This window comes from Eurytemora carolleeae, unplaced genomic scaffold (genome assembly GCF_000591075.1).
Source record: "Eurytemora carolleeae unplaced genomic scaffold, Eaff_2.0 scaffold2264, whole genome shotgun sequence".
NCBI lineage: Eukaryota > Metazoa > Arthropoda > Copepoda > Calanoida > Temoridae > Eurytemora > Eurytemora carolleeae.
In genome coordinates, this window is record NW_019398156.1 from 1 (window position 1) to 22,114 (window position 22,114).

At 31.9% G+C, this 22,114-nt stretch overlaps 1 protein-coding gene across 1 annotated transcript; it reads left to right on the plus strand.

The window, feature by feature from the left end:
* The first annotated feature begins 7,370 nt into the window (after window positions 1-7,370).
* Window positions 7,371-21,155, plus strand: LOC111716907 (F-box/WD repeat-containing protein 11). Its single transcript, XM_023492418.1, has 16 exons — window positions 7,371-7,439; window positions 8,041-8,221; window positions 8,665-8,751; window positions 9,987-10,072; window positions 11,534-11,631; window positions 13,376-13,452; window positions 13,648-13,686; window positions 13,816-13,909; window positions 14,836-14,869; window positions 15,206-15,280; window positions 16,049-16,138; window positions 16,713-16,791; window positions 18,285-18,356; window positions 19,324-19,385; window positions 20,439-20,526; window positions 20,934-21,155. Exons 1-16 carry the CDS (start codon window positions 7,384-7,386, stop codon window positions 20,982-20,984), a joined length of 1,269 nt encoding a protein of 422 aa, XP_023348186.1. The 5' UTR covers window positions 7,371-7,383; the 3' UTR covers window positions 20,985-21,155.
* The last annotated feature ends 959 nt before the right edge of the window (window positions 21,156-22,114 follow it).

Consider the following 22,114-nt stretch of genomic DNA (forward strand, 5'->3'; position numbering starts at 1 on the left):
CCCCCCCCCAACGGCAGCCAAAATCCGCTTTGTGTAAAAAAAAAATACGAAACGCGAATTTTATACTCCATGTAAACCACACACATGTTTTACATTTTCAATGTTGACATTGTACTACATAGCTACGTTGAATGTATACCAAAATCCGTTTTTTGAATCTATCTATCTATCTATCTATCTATCTATCTATCTATCTATCTATCTATCTATCTATCTATCTATCTATCTATACATCTGATGATCTTAACATTATTTCTAATTATTTGTATTTACACATCTGTTGGTTCAACTTGCTTTCACACACTCAATATCTATACAACACACACAATTAAACACAAACCTTTCACACACTTAATATCTATAAAACACACACACAATTAAACACAAACCTTTCACACACTCAATATCTATACAACACACCCACAATTAAACACACACCTTTCACATACTTAATATCTATACAACACACACAATTAAACACACACCTTTCACACACTCAATATCTAAAAAATACTCACAATTAAACACAAACCCCCACACACTCAATATCTTTACAACACACATACAATTAAACACAAACCTTTCACACACTTAATATCTATAAAACACAAATACAATTAAACACACACCATATCTATACAATACACACACAATTCAACACAGGCCTGTCAACCATTCAATACAATATCTCCTCTATATATTCTCTAATGTCTCCTGTACTAAATTCCCATCATGATTGTGACACCGTATAAAGTACATAAATGAACTTCATGTTGCAAGCAGCAAGGCTTTCGGAATAGAAATCAGGTTAATATCATGGTTGGTCTTCAGGTTAATATCTTGGTTGGTTTTCAGGTTAATATCTTAGTTGGTCTTCAGGTTAATATCATGGTTGGTCTTTAGGTTAATATCTTGGTTGGTCTTCAGGTTAATATCTTAGTTGATCTTCAGGTTAATATCTTAGTTGATCTTCAGGTTAATATCTTAGTTGATCTTCAGGTTAATATCTTGGTTGGTCTTCAGTTTAATATCTTGGTTGGTCTTCAGGTTAATATCTTAGTTGATCTTCAGGTTAATATCATGGTTGGTTTTCAGGTTAATATCTTGGTTGGTCTTCAGGTTAATATCTTAGCTGGTCTTCAGGTTAATATCATGGTTGGTCTTCAGGTTAATATCTTGGTTGGTCTTCAGGTCAATATCATGGTTGGTCTTCAGGTAAATATCTTAGTTGGTCTTCATGTTAATATCTTGGTTGGTCTTCAGGTTAATATCTTGGTTGGTCTTCAGGTTAATATCATGGTTGGTCTTCAGGTTAATATATTAGTTGGTCTTCAGGTTAATATTTTGGTTGGTCTTTAGGTTAATATCATGGTTGGTCTTCAGGTTAATATCATGGTTGGTTTTCAGGTTAATATCTTGGTTGGTCTTCAGGTTGATATCTTAGCTGGTCTTCAGGTTAATATCATGGTTGGTCTTCAGGTTAATATCATGGTTGGTCTTAAGGTTAATATCTTAGTTGGTCTTCATGTTAATATCTTGGTTGGTATTCAGGTTAAAATGATGGTTGGTCTTCAGGTTAATATCTTGGTTGGTCTTCAGGTCAATATCATGGTTGGTCTTCAGGTAAATATCTTAGTTGATCTTCAGGCTAATATCTTGGTTGGTCTTCAGGTTAATATCTTGGTTGGTCTTTAGGTTAATATCATAGTTGGTCTTCAGGTTAATATCTTAGTTGGTCTTCATGTTAATATCTTGGTTGGTCTTCAGGTTAATATCTTGGTTGGTCTTCATGTTAATATCATGGTTGGTCTTCAGGTTAATATATTAGTTGGTCTTCAGGTTAATATTTTGGTTGGTCTTTGGGTTAATACCATGGTTGGTCTTCAGGTTAATATCTTAGTTGGTCTTCAGGTTAATATCATGGTTGGTTTTCAGGTTAATATCTTGGTTGGTCTTCAGGTTGATATCTTAGCTGGTCTTCAGGTAAATATCATGGTTGGTCTTCAGGTTAATATCTTAGTTGATCTTCTGGTTAATATCATGGTTGGTTTTCAGGTTAATATCTTGGTTGGTCTTCAGGTTAATATCTTGGTTGGTCTTCAGGTTAATATCATGGTTGGTCTTCAGGATAATATCTTAGTTGATTTTCAGGTTAATATCTTGGTTGGTCTTCAGGTTAATATCTTGGTTGGTCTTTAGGTTAATATCATGGTTGGTCTTCAGGTAAATATCTTAGTTCGTCTTCATGTTAATATCTTGGTTGGTCTTCAGGTTAATATCTTGGTTGGTTTTCAGGTTAATATCTTGGTTGGTCTTCAGGTTAATATCTTAGTTGGTCTTCAGGTTAATATCTTGGTTGGTCTTCAGGTTAATATCTTGGTTGGTATTCAGGTTAATATCATGATTGGTCTTTAGGTTAATATCATGGTTGGTCTTCAGGTTAATATCTTGGTTGGTCTTCAGGTTGATATCATACCATGGTTGGTCTTCAGGTTAATATCTTGGTTGGTCTTCAGGTTAATATCTTTGTTGGTCTTCAGGTTAATATCATGTTTGGTTTTCAGGTTAATATCTTGGTTGGTCTTCAGGCTAATATCTTAGTTGGTCTTCAGGTTAATATCTTGGTTGGTCTTCAGGTTAATATCTTGGTTGGTCTTCAAGGTTAATATCATGGTTGATCTTCAGGTTACTATCTTAGTTGGTCTTCAGGTTAATATCATGATTGGTCTTCAGGTTAATATCTTGGTTGGTTTTCTGAAAAAAGTTCGATAGGAGTTTTTAATATTTAGATCATCATTAGTGGGATGTTTTATCAAAAATAATGTTACTCTGTCCCAACCTTATTTTGCAACTATTATTGTGTAATGTGCATGATTGCATTAAGTCTGTAATGGTCGTGGATGATCATTCATCATAGAAGAACAGTAAAAAAAAGAGTTTAAGAGTGGATTTAATGTTGAGATAATGATGATTTTAAATATCCTGGTATCCATAAACCATTCTGTTTTGTATTCAGATAAATGCGAATAGAGCGTATCCTATATATTCATTCATACAATACATTGCTCTACTATCCCTCCACCATTCAGAACATACAGTCAGTCCTATAATTCAAATACTTTTTAGATTTAGCTTAAATACAGAGCGTTTTATATAATAATGGATGATTTTCAAGCTTCAAAACTAGAAATACTCAGCCTTATGCTATTCTTAAAATCATTAATCCTATCAAAATGTTTCGTTATGTCCCTAAATTCTTATTTTAGAGCTATGCATAATTCAATTTTATTTTAAAAAATAATTACATTTCTTCTTATAAAGAAGGATTTTTATTGAAATATTTTTATAAATTGTTTAAAAAGCATAGACAACGTTCTATCTAAAAGTTGTATAAAACTAGGAAATTGTATTTTTCTGCCAAAACCAGTAGGAAAACTGTAGAACTAGTATAAAAAGTAAACTTTAAAGGATTAATGCAAGTAATAAAATTCAATTTGTCAATGAATTGGTGATATTTTTATTCTATCCGATGTTATTTTAAAGAGAATTTGATGGTGACTGTCTCTTTCTCATACGGACTCCGAAAAAACTTGTCTGTCATTGCTGGGTTTCTTTTAAAGTATTGCAATTTATTCGTAGATCATGTTTGCTTCCGCTAGAACTTTCTTAATATTATTTAATTTTTTCTTAAAGATAAAAGCTTTATTTGGTCTGAAAGTTTAACAAAAGTTTGAACACCCAACCTAACGTATATAAAACTATGGTTTGATTATAGAAACCTCTGCTGACCCCCCCCCCCCCCCCCCCCCCCTCCCCCCATATGTTTTCATACAGTTCGCTCAATTTAGTTGATATTATATACATCTCTAATTCCCGAGGGGGAACAAGTTGATAAAATACATAGATAGATCGATACAAGGATGGATAGGTGGATAGATAGATACAAGGATGGATAGAAGGATAGATAGATACAAGGATGGATAGGAGGATAGTCTTCATGTCAGATGGAACACCGTGTTCGATGCTCATTCTCAACCTTGTACTTAAACTACACAGTCGGATGGGGATATTATCAGGAGGGGAGATGGGGGAGGGGGGAGGTTAGCAAAGGGGGGTGACGGAGTTGGAAGGGGGGGGGAGCTTCTGCTCTCAATCTCAACATCTTCACCTTCTCCTCTCCTCTTTTTTCCTTAGTCTCCTTCTCACCTTCCCCCTCTCCTGCCATCTACCCTTATTCTCCTTATTTCTTCACTCCTTTCGTTACCTTTCCTTTCAATTTCATTACCCCCCTCTTCCCTTATTCTCCTTCTTTTTCCTTCTTCACCTCTTTTCTACTTCCCTCTTCCCTTCCCACTATTCTATTTTTACTTCATTTCCTCCTCTCTTTCTTCTTCCTTCTCTCTTCCTTCTTCCTTCTCTCCTCTTCTCTTCTTTTCCTCCTTCATACCACCATTTCATGTTCTTCTAACCTTCGTTCACTTCTTTTTTTCCTTCTTTCTCTTTCCTCTCACCTCTTCTCCTTTGATCTCCTAGTAAATACAAACTAAATCCGCGAAATTAATAATAAAACCGCGATTTTCTAAGTGAACATTAGACAAATAGTTTTAGCCCTTGTGGTGCTCTTGTAAGTGTCTTGTGAGTATTATGTGTATTTTGGTATTTTGAAACGCCCCTTTCCCTTGGTCCTTTCCCAACCCTCCCCCTAGCCCTTCTCCCTCCATCCCCCTGCCCTTCCTCCCTTCTCCCCTCCCTGTTTTTGTGAAAATGGTGGTCTGCTTCCCGTGACATTTATCTGTGCTTGGATTCTCTGTCATGAGATATAAATAATTAACCAGCTTCAACTCTATAACAGGGACAGGGACTGTCAGGAGCCAAGTTAGTGTGTTTGTCAAATTATCAGAAAATCTGTCTTTCAATCAATCTGACAATGTGAATCTAAAAAATGTGTTTAGATAAGACCCAACTGAAATTTTGTCTTTCGAACTACAGTCATATATAAAGGATATAATAATACAGTGTCGTCTATGTATAGTTATAATCTCTGTTTGCCTGTCTGTTTGTTTTTCCGATCATAACTAAGAACTTTATGGACCTCGGTAGGACCACAGGAATGTTCTTAGCTTGGTGTGTCAACTTTTGTAAGGAAAGATACAGTGAAACCCTTAATAACGAATACATCGAAAGAATTCATCATAATTTTATTGGTCAAACAGGTCCAGATAGCAACACTTGAACTATACAGGATGCAATACGCGTACTGTATGTTTATATAACACAAATGCGTATTTCCTACAGATAGCAGCAAGATGAGAAAGGAATATAGAAAGTAATCAATTTGCTATAGATGTCTCTCCTTGCACATTTTCTCAGAGGTTCAAAAATTAGTTTTCTGCTACAAGCAATTTAGGAAGGAGGTTTCTACCTGCCTGCATATCTATATATATATTATCTTTGAATATAGTATAAAACTCATTGAAAAATTGTCGAGACGACATTTTATAAATTCTTCCGATGTATTCGTTATTAAGGGTTTCACTCTAGCTAAAATCGCAAGGCGGGGGTAAACGGTTGGACTAACTAACTATGACTGCCCTGGGCAACGCTGGGTTCCCAAGCTAGTTTTCTAATAAAGGTTTGTTTATGACCAAGCTTTAGTTAGTTTTAGTTAGATCTCAAACATTTCATAATATCAAATAAATTTGTTTTTCAGATCTTGATAAATTGAACATTATGATTGTAATTTCAAAAAATAAATTATTCTTTTTTAAGAATAATAAGTTTTTTAAATCTACAAATATTTGAAAATTATCGCAAAAAGCAAGCTGTTTTGAAGTTTGTTTGTAAAACCATCTGAACATCTGTCAATTTTGAACTTTTTTAAAATCTGTCTGCAGTCAAATTATCTAGAAACCTATCATTTATTCTTTTTATTCATGACATTATGCGGGTTTTGATGGATGATTAAAAATTTAGAAAAATAATCATAATTTTAAATATCTTATTGAATTTTTAAAGAATACTTTAATTTTGTAGGTTTTAAAATGATTATTTTTAATTTGATTAACTATTACAAATATAAAAATAGAATTCATTATCGAAGAGAAAGAGGAATCTGTGGATATTGGATACCTCTCTGAACAACATTTATTTATTTTTTTCTTCTCCAAATATCATGTAAATACTTTTAAATGTCGTCTTCTGCAGAGAAATATTTTTCCCTTGTGTAGATTTGTTGCTGGGGAAAGCCGGGCCCCAATCCACCTATATAATTTCCCCCAGTATTACCAGGCCACTAGTTAGGAATCAACTAAATATCTAATATCTGAAGTATTTTATCATTTTATTAAAACTACAAATTTCAGCTAAACCCAATTTAACCAATGTTCGTTAAAAATAAAATGTGATCCGATTCGGAATAAGAAAATAGAATTTAGTCATTGCAGAATATTGTTTCTATTTGATGTTGATTAATGTAGCATTAATATTATAATTTTAAAACATTTTATTAACCATGTACGGATTAAACCTTATAAATATATAGATCAATTAGTACTGCGTATACATAGTACGTCTATATATATACACGAAACATGACAGTAGCAAGACGACTTGAACGTCGTCTTTGCTTTTTATTTTAATTTTAAAAGTAAATTCCTATAGATGGTATTCAAAAAATACCCCTAGTCCTGACATTTCCAAAATGTGATCTGCCTTTCTTGTGGTTTGAAATTATCGGAGAATGAAGAATTTAGTTCAGATTTCGACAATTTTGATTTTATTTAACAAATTTGAAATCTGAACAAAATTCTAAATATCTCCGTTAATATTGACAAAACAAAAAAAGCAGACAACATTTTGGAAATGCCAGGACGAGGAAAATTTTGTGGTTATTGTTTTAAGAATCATTTTAAAGTAGGTTGACGACTGAATGTCACAAATTATTTCCAATATTTAAGACGACTTTCGCCGGACACCCTGAACATTAAATACAAACTTTTGTTTATATAATCGACTTGGTGTAGATAGATAGATAGATAGATATATATACATATGTACATCAATTTATTATGCTAAAACACATTTCTCAGAGATTTAACTTATTATTTTCATCGAAAAACAAAACTATAAGTTTGATTTGAATTATTAAAGAAGAAATACTGTCTTTCAACTTTCCTTATGAATTGGGTGTTATTTTTTTTAATGAGAAAGATAATAGATAATATATGCTTCCAACCGTTTCTTCCTATAACAGTTAAAAATATAACCCTTTATTTGTTTCGCAAAGCCTCTCTTTAACGCGTAAAATATATGTGTAATTACATCAAAATCAAATGCAGTATCGTGTAATAATGCTGTAAATAAAATTTTAAAGCTTAGATAAAAATGGGTCCGTTGGCAGACTGGGAGAAAAGAATGGATATTCTTAATGCATTAGCTAGGTGAGAATAAGTTTATATTACCGAAAGAAGAATCCAAGGGGCCCATAGTCTAAGCATTTGGAAGGTTTTGGGAGGATGCTAATTTCAGCTCTTTTAGTACTTTGCCAGGGAAATATCAAAATTGCAACGGGATAATCGCAAAGAAAGATTTGCTAGAAATGAAGCATCCAAAATAGCTGATGGCGTAATAAAAAGCAAACTGGATGAAACTAAGATTATAAAACTGCCAATCCTGAAGGCAAATGATGTGGGTGCAAATAAGAGCCACTATAGAACTTAGAAGGTCTAGTGTACCCAGTAGTATGTAGTTTCCCCAACGCATTTTCCGCAACAAACGTAGGCATACTGACCTTTTGTGTAATGTCTACTATCCAGCAGGTTGGCAGCTATAATTTGCAATGGTGGGTCGCTACAGATTACCAAAACTAAATATTAAATCATTTTCTATTTTTTTAGCGTAGATAAGTTTCATTTTTAATATAAAAAGACAAGCTAGCTTTCATTGCCAATTTTGAGAGTTCTCGAGATTAAAATGCTGGTTGAAACCTTTTCAATGTACACTCTTTTTCTTACCTTTTCATAGATCAATTTATTTTTTCAGTCATGGTCTGCATCATTTATTAGAAGCCATCTTTCACAATCTTGAATCAGCTGATCTGCGTAGTATCCGGCTTGTGAGCACATGTTGGTTTGGTTTGGTTGAACAGCTGATTCATCATGGTGAACTCAGCTACCTCAGCAGAAGGTGGGACGATGGAGAACCTAAAGTAGGGGAGATGCAGGTAATATCAATGTTAATCAATATAAGTTCAAAAACATGTTATTTATCTAAAATAATTTGAAGTTAATATTAATAAATAATAATATACAGGGTCACCCACAAAGAATGAGATTTCAGAGACGATTGTATGGATTTTGTTTTGTCCGTTTTCATGCATTTAGGATTCTTTGGAGACCAAAACTGGTTATTTCTCTGTTTAACCAATCAGCAAGTAAACCAATAAAATACTCAATTTAATGCGAAAACCAAAAATCAAGCTTCTTATCGTCATACTATTGGAGTTTTGGGTCGTCTTACCATTCTCATCCTTTGTGGGTGCACTGTATTCAATCAATTCTATACATTACACCTCTTATGAATGTAAAAAAAAGTTATAAACACAGGAACCCCGAAATCTTAGCTCACAAAAATTTGCTTACGTTTGTTTAAATGCCCTTTATTTAGTGTAAAAAAGAGCGGAGTGTGTGCACTGTAACCTCTCTAGCAGTTGATGATACTAGTATAGCTGCAGGACTAGGAAGCAGTGGCAAGGTAAGGAAATCATTATTTTGAGTATTTTCATTAAACTCTGATTTGCTGATCCGGGTATCTTTGCAACCTGATGTCGTAGACCTATGATGTTTCAAACTCTAAATTCTGCTCTAGATCAAGTATAGTAAAATTTTGAAGCATCAAGGGTTTTCACCATCAGGGTGCAATACATATATGAACCTTAGTTTGTACTGCAGTGTTTACATTCCTGTATTTATAGAAATAATTGACAAGAAGGGACAGAAAATTCATTTATTGTAGTTAATGCTTTTTTGCATTCCAATAAGAAACTGCATTGCAGTTTGACATGTACATTTTTGGGGTTCCAATTCTTGATATAGCTCATATCTCATATTTTATATTTCCATGTTAATTATTATTCCAAAGTCATTGTGAATTTAAACTATTTAATTCAAGTAAACTTAAGAAAATGAAAAAAATTGATGAGTTGAAAATTGTATGATCTTATTACTTCGTAACAAAGGTGCCATGGGTAAAACAATTCTTATATCAAAGTTTTTTTTTTAACATTTACAAGCACACTGATCTAGACCATGATATGAAAAGTTTTATCAATATTCAAGACTAGATCGACCGAATTTAATGAATTTGAGCCGCGTCTCAAATCCGCCAAAAACCGGTTTCAATTGAGCGTTGGCTTAAATCTTGAAACATTGAATACAATTTAAAGTGGAACTAACCATATTTGAGCCACGTCTTAAATTTAAGCCGCGGCTCAAATTCTTTAAATTCGGGCTCTGGTCTTTTATTTTACTGCGACTGCGCAAATAGCTAAGATTATGTTGCCAGATGTTCAGGCCTATATAAGCCTACAAACATTGTAATATTTTCAGTTAACCAGAGCTGAGGCTCTGAACTTAACTCACATAACTCACATTATTAATAAAAACCCATTTAGTAAAAACCCTATTTATTAAAACTAAGAATGATTGTTTAAACTTATAGCCTTGGATTTGAATAAGTATCTAGTGTTTGGAGAGATAATAATTATCTCCCAGCTAGTATAAATACTGTTTGAAAAAGAGACTATCGGAAAAAAACATCACATTACCTCACTTACTCACTTACTTTAATCCCTAGATGAGAACATTTTAGAACTGTAAACCAATCGTAAAGAAGTAAAATTCTCATCGACTCTCAACCTCAATTGACCACTGTGCACAGTTCTGATATAAAAATATATTTGGTTTTGTTAAAACTTTGTTGGTTTTTAGATCGAAGTTTGGAACAGAAGAAGTTTTGATAAAATATTAGAGATAGAAGGTCACAAAGAGGGAGTATATACTCTACAATTCGGCAGGTATTATTCAAATTTGAAAGTTAAAAAAAAAAATTTGTTATTGTTTTATTTGTAAATGCGCCAAAAATAATTAATGATTTCTAGAACTTTTAAAAAAACTAAAATTATTATATTCTTGTATTTATTCCATACCCAGTTTGCAGTTTCATAAATAATGCCCCAACCCGAAAAAAAGAAAATATGGTGACATACCTCAATTTCTTGGTAAATGCATAAATGCTTGTATTTAGATTCGAAAACATATTTGAAGAAATTGGTTTTTGCCACAAACTAAAATGTTCTAATCCTTTTGCAACCTGAGGCTGAATTTAAAGAATTTGAGTCGCGGCTTAAATTTAAGCCGCAGCTCAAATTTGGTTCCACTTAAAATTTTTCAAGATTTAAGCCGGTTTTGTGGGGATTTGAGACGTGGCTCAAATTCATTAAATTTGGACACTGATAGTGTAATCCTTTTATATTTCAAACTATTTTAGCTAACATAATCCATCAAAGGCCTATTTTAGCTAACATAATCCATCAAAGGCCTATTTTAGCTAACGTAATCCATCAAAGGCCTATTTTAGCTAACATAATCCATCAAAGGCCTATGACTTTAGGTATTAGAAGAAAAAGGTGTTAAAAGATTAGAGTTTGTGGCAAAAACTCAATTCATTTGTTTTACACGAAAAACGTTCCCATTTTGAAGTTTTAAGAGTTTTATTGCTCTAACGCATTAAATTTTCCAGTTTTTTTTCAAAGTTTTTCCACGTGACTTTTTAAGTTCTGTGAAATTTATGTGTATTGCATAGTAATGAAGTTTTTTTCACCTGACTTTTCTTGATTTGAATTTAACACCACCATGTTTTGGGACCAGATTTGATTAATATAGAGAAGTAGCTTATCTGTGCATGTATAGTTCAACCATTTCTCTTTTGTGCTGATTTTAGCTGAAGAGAAGTAGTTGAACCACGTCTACGCGGTTCAACCAAGTCTCGCTATTTATTAAATTTGAGATGGAATTTAGAGAATTTGAGCCGCGGTTTAAATCCGCCAAAACCCGGTTTAAATTAAGTGCCGGCTTAAATCTTGAAACATTTGATACAATTTTAAGTGCAACCAACCATATTTAAACCGCGGCTTAAATTTAAACCGCCGCGCAAATTCTTTAAATTCGGCCACCGGTTTTTGTTCGGATAGGGAACCAAACTGTAAAATATAAATATTCCACGTTTAACCTATATTTGGAATCTTATATATTGTCAACCATAAAATCTTTAATTTAAGAGCTATTTAAGACGAATTTTTGAATTTCTAATTTGTAACCGGATATATATATAACCAGATAAATTAGCTTTTCGTATTTTTGTGTGTAAACTCCAAGCTAGTGGAGGTACGAGGTCACAAAGTCATACCATGCATTTTACCTTCTTTTCTGCCTATTTTCTTACAGATAATTTTCACTTCACCCTATTTTATATTAAGGTTTATACTAGTCAGTGGAGGGGAGGACGGTAAAGTTAGAGTTTGGAGTCGATCCTCAGGAGATCTTTTAGATGTACTTGATCATCATACATATATAGGTAGGACTAGCTACGATCCTCGGGAGATCATTGAGATATACTTGATCATCATGCATATATAGGAAGGTTAGCTACGATCCTCGGGAGATCATTTAGATATACTTGATGATCATGCATATATAGGTAGGTCTAGCTATGATCCTCGGGAGATCATTTAGATATACTTGATCATCATGCATATATATGAAGGTCTAGCTACGATCTTCAGGAGATCTTTTAGATGTACTTGATCATCATACATGTATAGGTAGGTACTAGCTACAATCCTCGGGAGGTCTTTTAGATGTTCTTGATCCTCATACATATATAGGTAGGTACTAGCTACAATCCTCGGAAGATCATTTAGATATACTTGAAGATCATGAATATATAGGTAGGTACTAGCTACGATCCTTGGGAGATCTTTTAGATGTTGTTGATCAACTTGATAATCATACATATATAAGTAGGCACTAGTTACGATCCTCGGGAGATCTTTTAGATATACTTGATGATCATGCATATATGGGTAGGTCTAGCAACGATCCTCGGGAGATCTTTTAGATGTTCTTGATCAACTTGACAATCATACATATATAGGTAGGCACTAGCAACGATCCTCGGGAGATCTTTTATACATACTTGATCATCATATATATACGTACAATTCTAATTTTAAACTCTCTAATGATAAACTCTCTATAATGATAAACTCTCTATAATGATAAACTCTCTAATAATAAACTCTCTATAATGATAAACTCTCTGATAATAATCTCTCTAATGATTAACTCTCTAATGTTAAACTATCTAATGATAAACTCCCTAATGATAAACTCCCTAATGATAAGCTCCCTAATGATAAACTCCCTAATGATAAACTCCCTAATAATAAACTCCCTAGTGATAACCTCTCTAATGATTAACTCTCTAATGATGAACTCTCTAATGATAAACACTTTAATGATAAATTCTCTAATGCTAAACTATCAATGTTAAACGCTTAAATGATAAACTACCTAGTGGTAAACTCTAAAGTAATAAACTCTCTTATGATGAACTCTCTAATGATAAACTATCTAATGATAAACACTTTAATGATAAATTCATTAATGCTAAACTCTCTTATGTTAAACGCTTAAATGATAAACTTCCTAGTAATAAACTTTATAGTAATAAACTCTCTTATGATAAACTCTGTAATGATAAACTATCCAATGATAAACTCTGTAATGATAAACTCTCTAATTCTTAACTCTCTAATGTTAAACGCTTAAATGATAAGCTACCTAGTGATAAACTCTATAGTAATAAACTCCCTTATGATAAACTTTCAAATAATAAACTATCCAATTATAAACTCTCTAATCTAATCATAAACTCTCTAATGATAAACATACCTACATTGTTAAATATGCATTCACTTCAATTAACTCTAAATAAACAGAGTTTATTATTAGATAGTTTATCACTATGAGAGTTTATCATTAGAGTCTACTTTTATTTGAAATATGATTGATATAAGCGCAATCACTTCTAAAGTCAGCAGTATATGTTATCAGGCTGCAAAGATTTGGAGATTATACATTTAGAAATTGTGGCAAGTGATCCTCTCTAAATACTTATCTTTATTGCATTCCATATTAAATCATCTAAAAATCTTCTGTTGACTTTAGTTACAAGTAACTGCGCTTCTATCAATCAAATTTCTAGCAACTGTACCTGCAGCAATGATATTTTTACTGATATGTTGTTATGTTTTAAGTATGGTCTGTAAAGCTTGAAGGAGATCAACTGGTGACAGCTAGCTATGATTGCACAGTCTGCTTTTTATCTATTCAGGAAATTATAATAAAATTATGATAATTTATTTATATCATTGTTCTCATTGTACTACAGACAAAAAATAAAATATTTTATGTTTTTTATCCATGCTCATAACAACCTGGTTCAAAATAGAAAACTCTTGAAAAACAAACTGGCAACAGAAGTTAAGTTATACTTTTAAAAAATTTTGATGATTAAATATTTTTAAAGGGATCTGAAAACTCATTCCAGAGCACATTAAAGAAAAAGGTCAGCATATGATTTTTTTTAAGTTGTCATATTACACGTAAACATGTTTTGTTTTGTTTATTTGCACCCAGACCTAGAAATACATTTATTAAAACTTTATATTTTTTAACCTGTATTAACAATATTTAGATCCAAGGGCCGTGGGAGTGGGCTGATGCCCTGTTTCTTGAAGATCATGGATATCTACTTGTTGTACACGATGAAACTAACTTCTCATTACAAGGTATAAAGGGACCGTAAACGTAATTTCAAGAGACTCTCCTCAATGTCTGATTCATAACGTTTACCCTTAAAGGGAGTGTTCGCAAAAAATAAAAGGGGATATGTTGCATCTGTAAGAAGAAAATTGTTAAAAACATCTTATACTGAAAAATGTAGCTTTCATACAAATTCAGAAAGTTGCAATATACGACTCGTATCGTGAAATAATCAATTCAATTAATTTTTTTACGATCCGAGTCGTATATTGCAACTTTCTGAATTTGTATGGACGCTACGTTCTTCAGTATAAGCTGTTTCTAATAATTTTCTCCTTTTAGACTTAACAGATAGAAGTAAGAATAGTAGCGATCAAAAGCGATTATTTTTCGCCGTAAGCCTACACTTTCTTTCATTTTTCATTTTTCTTTCCCTTGTTTTATCCACAGAACGACATAAAATCGGCATTTTTCCGCAGTCAAAGATAAGAATAAGGTTTAAAGGTTGTGAATTGGACAGACCATTTTAAAATGGAGGAGCAATTTAAAGATACGTCTATAGTTCCTTTAAGGAATCTTTTAATAATTATAAATTTTTTATTTGTATGTGGATCTTGAAAGCATTTTTATCTTAAATTAAGGACAAAGGAATTGAGTTTTCGAATCCATATCTTTACAACCTGATGGAGTAAAACTTTGAAATTACAAATTTAGATTATTTGGTCTAACAAAATTCAAAGTTTGAAATATCTAAGGTCTATGAGATCGGGTTGCAAATATATGCGTATTAGAAAATCAGAGTTTGTGACAAAGACTCAATTCCTTTTGACAATTTAGTTTTGCATTCTTTCAAATTTTGTCAAAATTTAACTTTTCCAATCTAAAATGTTGTTAAATTTAGCTTTTCTGTAATTTATTTTATTGTATCGTTGTAAAATTGCAATAATTTCAGTTTGGGGTATAGAAAACCAAGAAAAAATCTCCAGGTATTTAAAGCAAACTTTCTTAATACGAAACATCTTGTTAAAAAAAGTCTTAATTTTTAACTGTTTCCGATTTTGATTAAAAATGATTAATTACTACAAGGTGTCTCAATAAACATGGAATTTGAGTGATGACTTCGGGATCGTCTGTGTTAAAAATTAGCCTTATGATGCTTAATTTTGAAAATCATACAACTTTTTGAATGCATTTAAAACATATACAAATAAATTATAAACCTCTGCTGCACAGGCAGAACTTGCTATGAATTACAATATATATACAATACTAAATTAAAATCGTTACTCAGTCCCCGTGTTTATTGGGACACTCTGTATTAGATTAGAAGGACATACTGATGAGGTCCATGCTGTAGAAGTGAAGGGAGCTCTTCTAGTATCTGGAGGATCAGACAAGTACCTTTGACATTTTTTCTTTTTTAGAAAATGTTTAAATATTTGAGTTCTTTCGGAGTTATTGAATATTGATGGTATTTAACAGTATTGAACCTATCTCTGGTCTCACAGATGCCTCATACGTGCTTTTATTTTTTGGAAAATATCTCAGTCTTTTTTGTCTTTCTTGTGAGTTAAATTCATGTCAAAAATATTACATATATATATAAATACTATATATATAAGTACTATATATAAATACTTCGAAGTCTCTTCGTAAAAGGAAAACAGATAAAATCACTTTTGTTTAGCAGAGTAGCTTCTGTAAAGCATCATAATTGGTGATGCTATATCTTTATATCTATATATCTATATAGTTGTTCAAAGAATTGTAACTACTGAGGATCGTCATGATAGACATGAAACATTGTGTTTAGTATAATTCTTTTTTAATACAAATGTGAAGTTAAAAACTGAAATATCTATATATCTATATATATCTAGAAGAGTCTGGAACTGGAAAAGGAGTGTATAACTATATATATCTAGAAGTGTACGGGTCTGAAACTGGAAAAGAAGTGTATAACTATATATTGTAACGATTTCTGTATGATATGAATATACCATCTTTATTATCTATGTTCTGTTCTTTCTATTATCGTGTTTTATTTGACCCTGACCGGCCTGTCCGGTCAGGGTCGAATAAAACAGGGACCTAGATCGTTACAATATATCTAGAAGTGTACGGGTCTGGAACTGGAAAAGAAGTGTATAACTATATATATCTAGAAGTGTACGGGTCTGGAACTGGAAAAGGAGTGTATGCTTGTATATTCTAGAGGGGCATGAAGGGAAAGTCTGGAGTATAGGAATACACAGGTTTAATATTAACTAAAGTTTGTGAGTTCTTTGAATAGAAAATTTGTGTCGATTTTGTTAAACACCCTCAAATGGCTTAATACAAGAGTACAAATCATCTTTGTCTCAGCAGTAAAGTCTAAATGGTAAAGTTTAAATGGCAAAGTCTAAATGGTAAAGTTCAAATGGCAAAGTCTATATGGTAAAGTCTAAATGGAAAAGTATAAATGGCAAAGACTAAATGGTAAAGACTAAATGATAAAGTCTAAACGGTAAAATCCAAATGGAAAAGTCTAAATGATAAAGTCTAAACGGTAAAATCCAAATGGAAAAGTCTAAATGATAAAGTCTAAACGGTAAAATCCAAATGGAAAAGTCTAAATGAAAAAGTCTAAATGGCAAAGTTTAAATGATAAAGTCTAAATGGTAAAGTTAATTTGAAGTAATAGTAAAGTATGCATATTTGAGTTTTATTAATAACGACAGAAAGGCAAATGATAAAGGTTGAATTCAACTTATTATAATAGAAATGTTTAATTGGCAAATATTGATTTTAAAAGTCTTCAAGTCAAATGAAAAAGTGTATATTTTATAGGATGCGGATAGGAAGTGGGGGAAGGTTTGGTGAGGTAAAAGTCTGGAATATTCCGAATCTGGAGGAGATGATTAATCAGGTATAAGAACCTACAGGGATATCTGGAGGAGATGATTAATCAGGTAAAGGAACCTACAGGGATATCTGGAGGAGATGATTAATCAGGTATAGGAACCTNTATCTGGAGGAGATGATTAATCAGGTAAAGGAACCTACAGGGATATCTGGAGGAGATGATTAATCAGGTAAAGGAACCTACAGGTATATCTGGAGGAGATGATTAATCAGGTAATGGAACCTACAGTATCTGGAGGAGATGATTAATCAGGTAGAGGAACATACAGGGATATCTGGAGGAGATGATTAATCAGGTAAAGGAACCTACAGGTAAGAAATTGAAACTGTTTGATTTTTGACATAAAAGACTAAATTTTAGACAAAAGACTTTTTACCTTGAAGTCGAAAAGTTTTACGAGTTTCAGATCGTCTTTACATTCTCATCCTTAGTGGGTAACCCTGTCTGTAAATAATTTTTCCCAAATCATTTGGGGGCCGTAGGATTTAAATATTGAAAACATTTTTGTAACGAAACATATTTTGTTTTTGTGGATATATTTCAAAAAATCTTTTTTTGCATTATCCTGAAACACAATTCATAAACTTAATTATCTATTTCATTAAAATACTAATGTTAAATTACGAGATATAACTGAGTCTAAAACTAAAGAACGAAAAGTTTTGACTTAAATTTTAAGTTCATGGTTAAATGCCACTTCTGACTTAATTTAAACCTGAACTTTAAACGTGAGGTTAAATATTAAACCCTGTGGTTAAATATTTAACTCCCCGAAATCGACGAGTTAAAATTTAAACACAGGGTTAAAATATTGAAATCCCGCAATCCCTATTTGTCTATCATCATTCAGCGGTAAGCGGCATTCAACCAATTACGATATATTTAAAGTAAAAACCTTGATTTAATAAATTTCACGTTTTAGATTATTTAATGTTGCATGTAAACCCAAAATATGGGTGTTACTGGAAATGTGTTTTGTTTTCCGTCACGTAAATAATTTAAAATTTTAAAACAGCTGATTACCGATAGTTACGTAATAATTCTCCGTAAATCATTTTCTCTAATTGGTTCAGATTTTACCCGGGAAATTCAAATTTAAAATTGAGAAAGTTTAATATTTAAGGAGCTACTCATTATTTTACAGAACTTTTAAACTCGAACTTAAATTTCGCGCATTCTTTAGTTTTAGACTCAGGACTGACTAATCTATATACAGGGTGTCCCACGAAACATGACAGTTTGTAAATAGTTTTAAATGTCTTCTTCCATAATTTGTTTAATTGTCTGATACAAAAAAGAATAATAAAATATGTTATAACAGTCATATATTAGTAAAATTAATTTCAAAGTAAAATATATTTGAGTAAAAGATTTGTTTAACGAAATTTACTGCACAAAGTCTTAATTATTTATCTCAGTATATTCATCAACAGTCATGTTTCGTGGGATCCCTGTATAAAAATAAATACAATAATTTTAGTTTTAAACAATTTTAGAAATTTGAAAATCCAGCTTCAGATGAGGTAATAGGAGATGAAGAAGTAACCCAGTCTCCTACGCTCATCAAGGTATTTGATATTTATCCTATGTATGAAGGATGAGAATTCATAGACGACCTAAAACTCGTTATTTCTCTCGATCTGAAGGTTCAATTAGTATAATTCATCATTCCCAGAAAACATTTTTTTAAATTTAACATTTATAGATTTAATCCCCCGTTTCTCAGCACAGCATATGTTTTATATTTTCAGCTATTTTTAACTCAGTCTTAGATAAAATAAATGTCGTGTTAAAATATCATATATTTTTCTATTATATTTTGTCTTCACTTTTGTTGACAGATGTGAGAGTGGTCGAGAACTAAGCCATATACAGGGTGTCCCACGAAACATGACATTTAAAAATTGTTTTTTTTAGTCAAAAAATCTTTTGCTTCATTATCTTTTACTTGGAAATCAATTTTAATATAACATGACGCGTATTCAGGTTTTTTTCCCCAGGAAGGGCTTAAAATTCTTTTTTCTTTTTAAGGGGGGGCACATTAGAAGTCCCAGGCAAAATCAATGTATTTATTAAGCGACTGTATAGTATTTATATATAAACTGCATACAAACATAATTCTTTTTTAGATTTTTAATCTTGAACATTTCGAAAACTGAAAACGACTTTTACATGGGTCTTTGGTCTATTTTTTCTAGTCTTTACTTTTCAAAAGAAATCTTTTGATGCAATTATTTCCAAACCAAATAAAACCTAATGGCGCAACATGTCGTCGTTGCCTTTGTCTGTTCCACTTTAGTATTTATTCACTTTGAATCCAATCGCCCTAAAGATTGTAAAAAGGCGAATTTCCAGGATCAAAAACAGAGTTGATTCAGCCCTGTAAGAGAAAACAGACTAAGCTTTATGGACTGTGAACATGTATTTGTATAACGAACTGTTCGTAGACAAATATTAAAGAATTAAACTTTATAAGCCATCTCATTCATGAGTGGAAATAAATGTCGTCTTATCTCAATTTTTCCTTTTTTCCAGAAGAGCAGAACTCTACTGTGTCATCCTAAATCTACTTCTGTCTCTGTTCTTCATATTGACAGGTATATATTTTTAGACCTTTAAGGTTTACATTGCGTTTCGTGCCTCTCGTTCTAGTTATTAGCTTTGCTTTTTGTTGCTGAGATTCTTGTATTTTGAAATTATATCAATTAAAAATGCCTGAGGTTTAATTCTGTTTATCGAAATGTTATAAATATGTATGAAGTTGTAATCTCTATTTGTCTGTTTGTTTTTCCGATCATAACTCAGGAACCCCTTGACCGATTTGCCTTAAATATTGATTTGGGAACTCGGGAGAACCTAGGGAATGTTCTTAGATTGATTTTGAGATTCTAAGTTAAGTTGTTAGACTTTAAAAGCGAAAATTTAGTTTCCCGGTAAAATCGACCAAGTGCGGATAAACGTCGGGAGTTACAAAAAGCTTTAGAAATATGTATTTTACATATTATGCCCATAAACCTTCCCTAGGTTAAGGTGAGTTACCTGCCGTTCAGCCGTTTTTACTTTAATTGGAAACAAAAAGAGACAATAAGCGCTATAGCATATATTTATCTATATAAAAAGATGTAACAAAAAATCCGCAATATTTTTGTCTGGAAAACAGCTACAGTAAATGTTATCAAATAAAAATTTTATAGCTGTTATGATTTTTCAAAGTTCCTAAAGTATTTTTAAATTTTTTTATCACATTTTATTTGAATGCCTAAAATCCGAAGAAAATTAAATTTTGAAAAAAAATTGAACAAACATTGACATTTTTTTAGTTTCGCAAACTTTATCAGTTGTTTATATTTTCCCCTTTATATACAAGGTGTCCCACGAAACATGACAGTTGGCAAATAGGATTGAATGTCTTCTTCCATATACTATATAAGATATTAAAGACTTTTTGTAGTTTATTTTGATAAAAAACCTTTTACTCAAGTATATTTTACTTTTAATATAAATCAATTTTACTATAATATGACAGCCATGTTTTGTTTTCTATTATTCTGTTTGGCATCAAAGAATTGTATATATTATGGAAGAAGACATTTAAAACCATTCACCAACTGTCATGTTTTGTGGGACACCCTGTATATTTCTTGTTCTAGTTTCTGCTTGGTCACAGGAGATGGTTTGGCTAAAATTATAAATTGGGATTTCTGGCATCAACAGTCAAACTCATCTTCATGTAAAAAGGTGAGTATTATTTCCAGGATATGTTAATTTGGTTATATATTCAGTTTTAAAGGGATTGTTCACGAAAAATTGAATAGGATGATATCGAACGTAATTTTACTTCTATCTGTTGCAAAATATGAGGAGAGCGTACTGTCCATTCAAATTGACGTAGTTGCATTAATTCACTCAGAATGTAAATAATGAAATTTAATTTAAAACTACTAATTTACACCTACAATAGTCCTTTTTCGCGAACACTCCCTTTGAACTTAAAGTTGTTGACTGATTTGAAATAATTGTGCTTCCTAAAATTATACTTAAAAAAGTAACATTAGTCACGTTTGCTAAAAAGCTTTAAAAACTATTCCATATTCAAAAGTTAAATTCAAATTTTTTTTCCCTCTAAAAATTGGTTTTTGTTTTAGTACAACACTCCAGTACCAGACCCCCTACTGATGGAGAGACATTTAAGATAGCTCGTACACTGTCCGTATTCATACACTTTTACACTTAAAAGTTCATCTATAAAATGGATTCGACTTTTATCATGGTCGATCATCTGTCTTATTTCTTCGTAAATTTTCTTCATTTTCATTCATTGATAACATTGCATTTTATAAGTCTGTAATAAACAGTTTTTGACAGATGATGTTTCGCAAGTAAATTAGGGACAAAGGAATTGAATCTTTGCCACAAACTCTGATATTCCAATCCCTATATCTTCGCAACCCAATGTCTTAGACCTGATATATTTCAAAATCTGTTAAATCAAATAATCTAAGTTTGAAATATCAAAGGTTTACTCCATCAGGTTCCAAAGATATAAGGATTTAAGAATTTTAGTTTGTGACAAAAACTCAATTCCTTTCATCTGGCTCAAAAATGCCAAAAAAAATAAGTTTTAAAAATGTAAATAAACGGAATACAGATATATTAAGCTTGTTTTTTGTTTGTATGCTAGTTCGGAACCAATAAACTTCAAAATAGGTAAACTGATCGAGCATACATTTTTTTGAAGACATCTGATGACCAAATGAAAATGTATAACCACATGAAAATGTATGACCACAGGAAAATGTATGACCACAGGAAAATGTATGACCACATGAAAATGTATGACCACAGGAAAATATACTTAAAGGGAGTGTCTGGCTATGTAAGGTAGTTGAACTGAGTATGCAGTATTGTGGAAAGCTTCTTTCGGCTTCATTTGAGACATATAAAACATTTGAAAGATCTGTAGATCCTGAGTTTGAGCGCAAAGTCGACGTTCAAAACTCCTGAATTGCGGACGGCCATCTCACAGAATGAGTTTTTTTAAAATTATTAATTAACGACGATATAAAATGTAAAAAAGTTATATAACAAATATGTAATAGGCAATGCGCGGAACACTTTGAGAAAATAAAATTAATTGTCATAATAAAAATAAAGGAAATATATTTTATTTTCGATTTATTTTCGTCATGTGAACGGTCCCTGTTTTTCCCCCTGATTTCGCGGTTTTCAAACCGGTGTGATGCCTGGAGAGAACTCGTACCTGCAGCGAACTCTGGTTATGCTACGCGGCAAAGCGCAAGATTCTTTAAACATAAACAAACACTTG